The sequence below is a fragment of the Anguilla anguilla genome, chromosome 4, assembly GCF_013347855.1.
Source record: "Anguilla anguilla isolate fAngAng1 chromosome 4, fAngAng1.pri, whole genome shotgun sequence".
Classification (NCBI taxonomy): domain Eukaryota; kingdom Metazoa; phylum Chordata; class Actinopteri; order Anguilliformes; family Anguillidae; genus Anguilla; species Anguilla anguilla.
The window spans coordinates 49600015-49611317 of NC_049204.1; the positions used below are offsets into that span (position 1 = coordinate 49600015).

The 11303-nt window shown below is 57.2% G+C and overlaps 1 protein-coding gene across 1 annotated transcript in view; it reads left to right on the plus strand.

Annotated features, from left to right (window-relative positions):
* The window catches only part of LOC118225361 (chromodomain-helicase-DNA-binding protein 7-like), a 79693-nt gene that overhangs the window by 59673 nt on the left and 8717 nt on the right, over positions 1-11303 (plus strand). The window contains 12 exon segments of the mRNA XM_035413638.1: positions 45-244; positions 979-1138; positions 3027-3116; positions 3731-3834; positions 5885-6014; positions 6163-6235; positions 6361-6418; positions 6560-6785; positions 7121-7329; positions 8022-8849; positions 9069-9229; positions 10347-10574. Of these exon segments, the coding sequence (XP_035269529.1) occupies positions 45-244; positions 979-1138; positions 3027-3116; positions 3731-3834; positions 5885-6014; positions 6163-6235; positions 6361-6418; positions 6560-6785; positions 7121-7329; positions 8022-8849; positions 9069-9229; positions 10347-10574 (2467 nt within the window).

Consider the following 11303-nt stretch of genomic DNA (forward strand, 5'->3'; position numbering starts at 1 on the left):
GTTTTAAAAACGCGGCGCCCTGACTTTGGCCCCGCCCGCTGCAGGTGGGGGCGATGGAGCGACATCCTGGCGCACGGTCGCTTCAAGCGGCCGCTGAAGGAGCAGGACGTGGAGACCATCTGCAGGGCGCTGCTGGTCTACTGCCTGCACCACTACAAGGGCGACGAGAACATCAAGAGCTTCATCTGGGACCTGATCACCCCCACCGAGGACGGGCAGACCCGCGCCCTGCTCAACCACTCCGGTACGTCCCCCCCGCCCTCGCCCCCGCCCAATTAGACACGACTGAGCAAGACACCTAACCCCTAATTGCTCCCAACCAGCTGATTGGCGTGTGAGTGTGTGTGTGAATGGGTGAATGAGAGGCATCAATTGTAAAGCGCTTTGGATATATACATATATAGATGAAAGCGCTATATAAATGCAGTCCATTTACCAAACACGGCGTGTATGGGTGCTGGGACACTGGCCTCCTGCCTTCTGTTCCCCAGCCTTTACCAAGCTCGGTTAGCTGCACGCTGATCTTTCAGAAGGGCTTTTCTTTGTTGGGTTTCCCGATATAGGGCTGTGTAGAGACCTGTAAAATTGGAATCGAGCGTGCTCTAACGCGGGCGGGCGGGCGGGCGGGCGGGCGGGGCGGGGCGAGCGGCGGAGAGAGGGGAGGCGGTTAGCGAAGCGCGCGGCGGCGAAGGCCAGATCGGAAGCCTGGGAAATCGATAGCCGGGGCGGCAGCTTGCGGCGGTGGCAGATCCCATTTATCAAGCTGAATAATCGGGGATTAATCCGGCGTGTTCTACAGATGTTGCGTTTTGCCGGAGATAATTACGGGAGCCACGGACGCTCGGGCGCTCAGCTGCCGGGATTAGCCGCCGCGGATCCGCTCGTGGTGGGGACGGGCGCTGGCGGCGGTGCGGTTAGCGGCCGCTCGGCGCTCCCCCCACCCCCCCGTCTCGTAACCCAGGCCCTCCGCTCCCACAGGCCTGTCTGCTCCGGTGCCCCGGGGCCGCAAAGGGAAGAAGGTGAAGACCCAGGCGGCTCAGCCCTACATGCACCAGGCCGACTGGCTGGCCAGCTACAACCCCGACGTCCTGCTGCAGGAGGACAGCTACAAGAAGCACCTGAAGCACCACTGCAACAAGTAAGCCTCTCTCTCTCGCCTGCTCTCTCTTTCTCTGTCTTTATATCGAGCACTCTCTCTCTCTATCTCTCTCTCTCTTTCTGTTGTGCTCTCTCTCTGTCTCTTGCTCTCTCTCTCTCTCTGTTTCTATTGCGCTCTATCGCTCTCTCTGTCTTTCTAAGGCGCTCTCTCTCTCTCTTTCTGTTGTGCTCTCTCTCTCTCTCTGTCTTTGAGGCGCTCTCTCTCTCTCTCTCTCTCTCTCTCTCTCTCTCTCTCTCTCTCTCTCTCTCCCCCCGGCGCGCTGCTCAGGAGCAGATTTAGCTCAGGAAGCCCAGCGCACGCCGCGCAGTATAACTTTACTAGGCAGGGATTACGCGGGGCTGCTGCTCTGGCAGCCCTTCAAACCGCGGGGAGAGAGTGTAAATCCAGCCCACTTTAAAGTGCCGTTTCCAGGCACACGAGCCGGCAGGGTGACAGAGTGCTTCCACCTGTAAGCCGCACCTATAATAGAACTCCTGAGCCACAGGCTCCGCACCTCCGTTCTCCCATGTTTGGTCAATGTTCGTGACACCAGCGTTTCCGTGCCAGTTTGTTTGTTTATTTATTTTTAATTTGAAATTAAAGCCATTGAGCAAGTACAGTGAAATTACTCGCCCTAGATTACGCACGCTAAACACGTTTCAGCTGGACTTTTTTATTTTAGCGAAAGCAGCAAATAGAACCCGGTCAGGACTGAGGGTTCAGCAGGTCGGTGGGGAGGAGCCCGGCGTTGAGACCCCTGCGCTCTCTCTCCGCCTTTCCCGAGCCTCCTCCTCCGTCCACCTCGACTCCGCGCTGACCTTGGTCCTCCCGTCGCCGTGACGATCCCGGACTCGCCTCATTACCGCCATCGCACCAAAACACAAGGCTCAGAGACGAGCGCGCGCTAAGAACTCCCATAATAACCCCCCGCCCCTTTTAACCAGGCCCGTTTGGCCTATTTAAGGTGGAGGGAGATGGCGGTGCTCGCGGTGTCTTTGTTTACGCTCCCCGGACAGAAACGGGCGGTATTATTATTACAGGTTCGCGTTCCGGCCGCCCGCGACGTTACCTGGGACACAACGCGGCAAATCTGGTCTTCGTTTCGCGCTCGACTTTGACGGATTCGTCGTCATCGCCTACTATTTTTATTTTATTTATTTTTTTGTGTGTGTGTTTAAGAAAAAAATAAAAATAAAGAAAAGAAAATCAATAAAAAAAATAAAAAAAACAAATTTCCATTTCCGTTAATCTAAGAAAATAAATAAATAAATAAATCGGAGCCGTCTCCAGGTATTGTTTTGTCGTGGCAGAGGCACTGAAAGGCGGCTTTTTTTTTTTCTTTTTTTTTTTTGCATGGCGCTCTTTTACAACTTCTGATGTGTCTCCAAAAAATGGAAGCGGGCAACAGCTGAGGAAATTTTACGAGATAATGAAGCAGAACACTTACTGCCAGCCATCTGCTCGCTTGTTTACAAACTTGCCTCTGTACTTTGGAGGTACTGGCAGGACGTGTCCAAACTTCACAAACTGCATTAGGTGGGAAATAAATGAAATGCGCCCGGGCTCGGTGCGGCTCGCCCGCCCGCCCGCCTCTCCGTGCAGCGCCGCGCCCGTTGCCAGGCAGACCTGTTGGAAGCCAGCGAAAGGCACCACACAGAGGTGATTATGTGCCACCATCTGTCATGCTTCAAGCCTACCATACAGCATGGCTAATCAGCCTTGGCAGGATGATGGATGAACTGTAGCAGATGCCAAAAGCTACTGTTGGCAAACAGTCCCAAAGTTAAGAAGTTTTCTCCCTCTCTCTCTCCCTCTCTCTTTCCCTCCCTCTCTCTCTCTCTCTCTCTCTCTCTCTCTCTGCCCTCCCCCCCTCCCTCCCGCTCCTCAGAGTCCTGCTGCGGGTCCGCATGCTGTACTATCTCCGGCAGGAAGTCATCGGCGACCAGGCGGACAGGATCTTAGAGGGCACCGATTCAAGGTTGGTGTTAGAGCTCTCTCTCTCTCTCCCTCCCTCCCTCCCTCTATCCTCTCTCTCCTCTTTCCCCTCAATCTGTCCCCCTCTTGTCTCCTCCTATCTCTCTTCCCCCCCCCCTGCTTCCTTTCTCTCCCCTCCATCCATCTCTCTCCATCCTTCTTCTCGCCCCCCTCCCCCTCTCCTCTAGCCTTTTCCTCCCTCCCTCTCACCCCTCCCCCTCCATCCCCTCCTCTCATCACCTCCATCCAGATGCGCATGCATATACAATTTATGGACGTGTACACAATGCAAATGCGCTTGTAACCGGCGCTCTCCTCTGCTGCGCTCATAGTCACCTTTAGCATTGCGCTACACGCTCCTCTGCTCGATTCTCTGAAAGCCAGATTAATCTTCCTTTCCCCCCCCCAATACGCTTTGCCATCGCAAGGATTACAGCGAACGAAGATGAACCCGGCGGCAATTAGCGACCCGCGGCTAACGTCCGCGTTTCCCGGGCCCGTGTCCGTGGAGACGGAGGCGTTTGTGCTCTTAGCGGCCGGACGTGCGCGGGTTATTTTAGGGACTCATTAACCAGCTCGCTCAGCCCCTGAGCTTGCCGCCGGCTTTCTGTCCCGCAGCGAGGTGGACGTCTGGATCCCGCAGCCCTTCCACGCCGAGCTGCCCGCCGACTGGTGGGACCGCGAGGCCGACAAGTGCCTGCTGATGGGCGTCTTCAAGCACGGTGCGTCACCCCCCGCCACCGCCGCCGCCCCCCCCTCAAACCTCCCCCCCACCCCCCGCACCTCCAGCTCGCGCGTCTGAATCGGATCACAGCGGCAGCGGCCCTGTGGGTCTCACAGGGATTGGTGCGTTTAGTTTGCTTCCAGCCAGTCAGGATGCTGAAGGCCACCCCCCCCCCCACGCGCACACACACACACACGCACACACGCGCACTCTTTTCCCCTCTGTGCCCTAAAAGCAGCGCGTGGCGGGCTCTGACCCAGGTCCCCGCCCCTCTCTCTCTCTCTCTCTCTCTCTCTCTCTCTCTCTCTCTCTCTCTCTCTCTCTCTCTCGCTGCCTCGCCCTACCAGCCCGGCCCGTGTCAGAGTTAGCCGGTGGGTTTAACCTCTGTTATTAATCTATACGAGTGCCTCGTGGGCTTTCTTCCAAGCAGTATTTCACAAAATGTCAGCGCGGGAGACCTCCTCCTCCCCCCCGCCCCGCTCCCCCGGGTGGGGAGAGCTGCCTTGTTAACTTTGAAGGGGGCGCGATGCGCGGCAGCCGTGATATATACAGCGGGGCCGTTCCTAATCATAATCCCAATTCACCGGGGGTCACGGCGGAGCTCCCGGCGGCCCGGGCCAACCGCGGGAAAGAGTGATAGCTTATAAACCCTTTCATGATTACAGTTTGGCTCCGGGCTCTACAGCGGTTAGAAACAATGTGTCACAGTATAAATCCTAATTGAAATGTGATGTTCTGCCGGGGAGGGAGGGAGGGAGGGAGGGAGGGAGGAGGAGGAGGAGGAGGAGGAGGAGGAGGAAAGTGGGGGGGGGGTACTTGGGGGCCTGTCTGATCGCGGGCTCAGCTGAAGTGGGTCCAGTCTGGCAATCATCTTCCCGCGGCGCGCTGTCGGGATCTGCCGCTTCAAATCTGTTCTACTCGGGCGGCTCCAGCGCGCTCCCCTTCAGTGCGGCTGTTTCTCTCTCTCTCTCTCTCTCTCTCTCTCTTTTTCTTCTTTTCTTAAACCGGTGCAGTCCCTTTTCCTTTTTTAATAACCACAAAACCCTCGTCTCCTTTTCATGTTTTTCGTAACAGTACATTGTCAGAGGAGCAGGTTAGGTATGGGATTTTTATTTTTTTTTTTTTGTAATAATTTGTTTACGTACCATCAAAAGAACCTCTCCCCCTTTAAAAAATAAAATAAAAATGTACCTCTCCCCTTAAAAAAAAAAAAGAAATGTTTTTGGTTTTGGGAAACGTGTTGGGGTTTCGCGTCCGCGCTTCGCGAGGTGCCAGAATCCTCGTCCAAATTTAACAACTGTCAAAAGTCCGACCCCCACGGTCGATCCATATGCTGATATCTGTGGGCCGCTCTTTTTTTTTGCGGCTCGTTTTTCTTTTGTTTAAAGGGCACGCCGGACTTTTTATAGCTGAGAGTGACCTTTCCAATCTCCGCACTTTGCACTTGATCTATTTTTGGCCCTGTTTACGCTCCTGCTCTGCAGAAGTCAGCGTCGAGAGCGGATATAAACCGCTTTGCTCTCGTAGCGGACTGTAAAGTGGCGGTCTTCATCGCAGGCTAAGCGTTAGTATCGCTGTGGGATCGGACCCGCGTTAGAAAATGTGAATGACCAAACGGCCGCACAAAGCCCGTTTTCCCCTCCCCTGTGCGTACCGGACGGCTTCTTGCCAAGCGGTCGTCTTGGTTTATTTCAGGGCGAGCGCTCCCATGTTCGCTTCTCGCGTAAATGGGGAAGTTACATTTCTGCGGCTCGGACGGCTCGTCCCGCGAGCTCTGGAGAGAGCCTGAAGGCGACCGGGAGCCTGAACGCGGCGGCGAAACGGGGTCTGCGTTCAGGGGCGGCGGCGAGAGGACGCGCTGACCTTTCCCGCCTCTCTCTCTCTCTCTCCCCGCCGGCGCCCGGCACGCACGCGCGCCATTGTTTAGAAAACAGGCCTGGCGAGGGACGTCCTGTTTACTCATAAACGTGTACGCGGCCGGCAGCGATTCGGGGGCGGGCCGCTGATTTACCGCCTCTGCCCCCCCCCCCCCCCCTCCCCCCCCCCAGGCTACGAGAAGTACAACTCCATGCGAGCCGACCCGTGCCTGAGCTTCCTGGAGCGCGTGGGCATGCCCGACGCCAAGGCCATGGCCGCCGAGCAGAGGGGGGCCGACATGATGGCGGACGGCGCCGAGGGGTAAGCCGGGCGAGCGGGGGCCGCTCTCTCTCTCTCTCTCTTCTCCTCTTTTTAATCCCTCTGTTTCCCGCTCAGGTGCTAACGGTAGTCTGTCTCCATCCCTCCGTCCCTTTATAACCCCCCCCCTCCTCCACACGCGCTTTTTTAGGGCGGATTTCGACCGCGAGGACGAGGACCCGGAGTACAAGCCGGCGCGGATGCCCTTTAAGGACGAGATTGATGTGAGTGGACAGCCGTTAAAAGCCGCGCTTTTCCCTGGGTCGTCACCAGGGCCCGGCTCCTTACTTATTCAGCACTCTTCTCCTCTTCCTCCCGCACCTTCCCCCCCTTTTCCATTCCCCCGCAGGAGTTCGCAGACTCGCCCCTGGACGATAAGGAGGAGCCCATGGACGCGGAGAACTCGGGTACGACCGGCTCCTCTCTTTGGCTTTAAGGCGCGTCCGAGCGCTGTTTTACTCAGCGGTGGTAAAAAAGCTGAGGTTTTTACGGTGTGTGTGTAAGAAAGGCTCACGGGTGGCTGTTTGTTTTGGGGGGTTGTGCTGCAGCCAAGGCCGGTGAAAGCCAGGAGCAGGGCAAGCTGTACTGGCCCGGCAGCTCGGCGCTCACCACCAGGCTGCGGCGGCTGATCACGGCCTACCAGCGCAGCTACAAGCGGGAGCAGCTGCGGCAGGAGGCCATGAACAAGATCGACCGCCGCCGGCGCCGGCCCCGCGAGGAGGTGCGCGCCATGGTGGCCGAGCGCGAGGCCATCATCACCGAGCGCCGCCAGAAGTGAGTCTCCTCCCCCCCAAGCCCCAAGCCCCGCCTCTCTCACAAGCCCCCCCCCCCAAAGCTGGCCACTCCCCCTTTCCCCTCCCACTCTTCCAGTTCCCTCCCCCAGAACCCTCCCCAGGGCTCTACGCTCACATTTGTTCCCCCAAGGGGCCCATGTGCCCCCTAAGTTTAGGAGCACACTAATGTATCTGTATTAGTAGATGTGTGGATCCTAAATAACTTTTTCAGTTAGCACACTATCAGGATTAAATGCTCGTAAATGGGGAGCGCTGTCGAGCCCTGTGCCCCCTGCTGGCTGCTCCTCCCCACTAACCCTCCCGCTGTGCGTTCAGGTGGACCAGGAGGGAGGAGGCGGACTTCTACCGCGTGGTGTCCACCTTCGGCGTCATGTACGACGCCCGCAAGCAGCGCTTCGACTGGAACCAGTTCCGCGCCTTCGCCCGGCTCGACAAGAAGACGGACGAGAGCCTGGAGAAGTACTTCTTCTCCTTCGTGGCCATGTGCAAGAGGGTCTGCCGCATGCCCATGAAGGCCGACGAGGGTAAGCGTTTTCCTCACGGAGAAAAGATCATTAAACGCTATAGGTCCGTGGTGTCCAGCCTCCTCTGAGAAGGGCTGGTGCTGGTGTGGGTGCTGGTCTTTTTGCTTTAGCCTAGCGCTGACATGTGATCAAACTCATGAACTAATCACGGTCTCCAGCGAGGAGCTTGATAAGTAGGATCGGGTGTCTTTAGTTCTGGGTTTAAACAAAGACCTGAGCACCCCCCCCCCCCCCCCCCCCCCCCCCCCCCCCCCCCCGCCCCTCCATAAATGGACCCTTTCCACATAGCTAAAGCACAAGTGGCAATCCTATTTCCACCGTTTGCGTAAACTGGTGTTATTACCGGCGGTTTTTAACGATTTGCTGGAGAGCCAGTGATGTCGTTCACACGCGAGGCATGTGAACATCGATTGCACATGCACAAGCCGACGCTGACATGTGCCAGTGAACAGATCGGCCATGCAGATGCCTACGCACCTGCCACTAACGCCCACGGAGATTGCATTATTGACAGTCGGCTATATTAAAACCTTGTCGAGCGATGAGAAACGGAATGGAAAGAAGATATTGTTCACCCGTCAGAGTCATCGTAATAAAAATATAAAGAGGTTGAATGCCATTGCGTAAGGGAAGTGGGGGGGGGCGGGGGGGGGGAGGAGAGCTGCCTGGTGACAGTGTCGCTTGTTCCGCAGAGCCCCCGGACCCCAGCATCCCGATCGAGCCAATCACGGAGGAGCGGGCCTCGCGCACGCTGTACCGCATCGAGCTTCTGCGGCGCATCCGCGAGCAGGTGCTGCCGCACCCCGAGCTGGACGAGCGGCTCAAGCTGTGCCAGCCTGGCCCCGACCTGCCCGAGTGGTGGGAGTGCGGCCGCCACGACCGCGACCTGCTGCTGGGCGCCTCCAAGCACGGCGTCAGCCGCACCGACTACCACATCCTCAACGACCCCGAGCTGGCCTTCCTGGAGGCGCACAGGAAGTTCGCCCAGAACAAGAGCGGCGGCGGCGGTGGCGTGGGCCTGATGCCCGGCCAGTTCTACTCCGGCCAGGGCCTCAACCCCGCCCACACCCCCAGCCCCGCCCCCAAGAAGGAGCAGGACCAGGACCAGGACCCGCCTTACTTTAAGGCCGAGGAGCCAGAGTCCCCGGAGGACAAGAAGCCAGAGGCCGACTCTCCCAAGACGGAGCTGAAGGAAGGGAAAGAGGAGGAGGAAGAGGAGAAGGAGGAGGAGGAGAGGAAAGAGGAGGCCCAGGTGAAGGAGGAGCCCAGCAACGGAGAGGAGCCGATGGAAGAGGAGGCCGCGGCTCCCAAACCAGAGGAAGGGGAAGGCGATGGCGATGGGGAAGGGGAGGCGACGCCCGCCAAAGCCCAGCCGGAGAAAGAGGAGCCGGAGGCGCAGGAGAGCGCGGAGGGCCCGGCCGGGTCCGAGCCCAAATCGCTGTCAGAGAAAGGCTCCGAGGAGGAGGACGAGGACAAGATGGACGAAGACGATAAATCTGAGGAATCCTCGCACGCCGGAGGTATTCTACCGTGTTTGTTTTTAACATTCGCATTTTAGTGTGGAATTTCAGTTGGAACTTGAGTTTTTAATTTAACTCCAGTTTCCTGGGGTAAGCACACGCTTACTTGTGATTTGTTGTGAGTGGATGAGTTTGTAGCGGCGCTGTGTTCACGTGCTAGCCTGCTAGCCCGCTAGCCCGGGGCCGCCCTTTGCGCTCAGAGCTCTTTGTTGTTTGCAGTCGGCGCGGCCTCCCGGGGGAAGCACTTCGACGAGGAGAGCAACGCGTCCCTGAGCACGGCCCGCGACGAGACCCGCGACGGCTTCTACGCCGAGGACGGGGAACCCTCGGCGGCGCACATCCTGCACGAGAGATCCTACTCCTACTCCTTCTGGCCCAAGGTCAGCGCTTCCGCCGCTGCCGCCGCACGCCAGCTACCTCGGCGTTCCGCTCTCCCTGCGCTGTTTGCGTAAACACCGAGCGCTCCCCTGGGACGGGTCCTGATTGCGATTGCTAGCCGGTAGCCTCTGTTACTGCCTCTATTACTACCGCAGCAGCCTTCTACACGGTGACCTTCAGCGTGTGCTGTGAAGTCATTCAGAGGGCGTGTTTTGGAAGGAATGGGGCTTTGCAGAGGCTGATTTTCATGTTCACTCAAAAAAAAATTTTAAAAATAAAAAAAAAAAACGTAATTCCCCAAAGAAAATTGTCAGCGGCAACGTCGCGCTAGTTAATGGCTCTCTTAATTGACAGCAGCAGCGCCTACGGTAGACATTTCAAAGGGCCTGCTTTGAAGGCCCGGTAGCACACGTCAGATCAGAAGTGGGTCAACTGTTAAGAGACGATGGAAAAGAGAGGCGCTGATTTCGGGGGCGGTGGCTAACGGCGGTGGGGCCACGCTTCGCGGAGCGGCTGTGGCTAACGCGTTTGCGACACGGAGACGCAGCTCTCAGGCGGGGCGACGGACTTTCCGGCTCTTTCCGGGGTGTCGGTTCTGCCGTGCGCGGTAAAGATAATAATTCAGCGCGCTGAGACTGTACATTCGAGTGGTAATGAGTAGTCTGCCACTGAGTAATAAAGGCTGCTCTTAGATGTTTAACCCATTTGCTGGACGTCGTAGTGATTGAATCAATAGTCTGTCTGGTCTGGCTGTCGCAAGCCGAGAACTGATGTTCAGATGCCCCCTTGTCCTTCAGACTCGTGTCCTTGGGGTAAATCAGATTTAACCCTTAAACTGCCCTTCAGAAAGAGAAACTCAAAAACAAATAATGGTCAGATGATTAAGAGTTCTTGTCTGTGTAGCTCCTCGCCCTACCAGCCCTGTGCTCTTTCCATTCAGAATGCCAGTCTGGCGGAGGGGGGCAGGTCAGCCCTTTCTGCTCTGGTGAAAATGACAAGATGGCAGTCGGACTGCAGTTAAAACATTGCTGGTTTCCTTGTTTTTAAATTGCCCCCCTCCCCTCCCCTCCCCTCCCCTCCCACTCATTGTGTCTGCTCGTTTGCTCTGGTGCCTTGCAGGACAGGGTGATGATCAATCGCATGGATAACATCTGCGAGGCGGTGGTCAAGGGGAAGTGGCCGGTGAACAGACGTCAGCTGTTTGACTTCCCGGGCCTGTTGCCTGGATACACTCCCACCGCCATGGACAGCCCTCTGCAGAGGCGGAGCTTCGCGGAGCTCTCCATGCTGGGCCAGGCCAGCTACAGCGGGAGCGAGGACGTCACCCTCTCGCCCCAGATGGCCAAGGCAAGTCACCGAGCGCCAGAGAGACTGAGAGAGAGAGAGAGAGAGAGAGAGAGAGAAGCGCTTTCAGGAGCAAACCCACCGTCGGCTGCTCCTGAAATGGGGGCCTGCTGCTCAGACGTAGTGGTATTATTTAGGCCCTGCTCTCCTCTTGAGCTACTGGACTCAGCCCAGAGTGGTAGGCCTCATTATTTAGGCCTGCTCTCCTCCTGAGCTACAGGACTCAGCCCAGAGTGGTAGGCCTCATTATTTAGGCCTGTTCTCCTCCTGAGCTACAGGACTCAGCCCAGAGTGGTAGGCCTCATTATTTAGGCCCTGCTCTCCTCCTGAGCTACAGGACTCAGCCCAGAGTGGTAGGCCTCATTATTTAGGCCTGTTCTCCTGAGCTACAGGACTCGGCCCAGAGTGGTAGGCCTCATTATTTAGCCCTGTTCTCCTCCTGAGCTACAGGACTCAGCCCAGAGTGGTAGGCCTCATTATTTAGGCCTGTTCTCCTGAGCTGCAGGACTCAGCCCAGAGTGGTAGGCCTCATTATTTAGGCCTGCTCTCCTCCTGAGCTACAGGACTCAGCCCAGAGTGGTAGGCCTCATTATTTAGGCCTGCTGTCCTCCTGAGCTGCAGGACTCAGCCCAGAGTGGTAGGCCTCATTATTTAGGCCTGCTCTCCTCCTGAGCTACAGGACTCAGCCCAGATGGTAGGCCTCATTATTTCCCTGCTCGCCTCCTGAGCTAC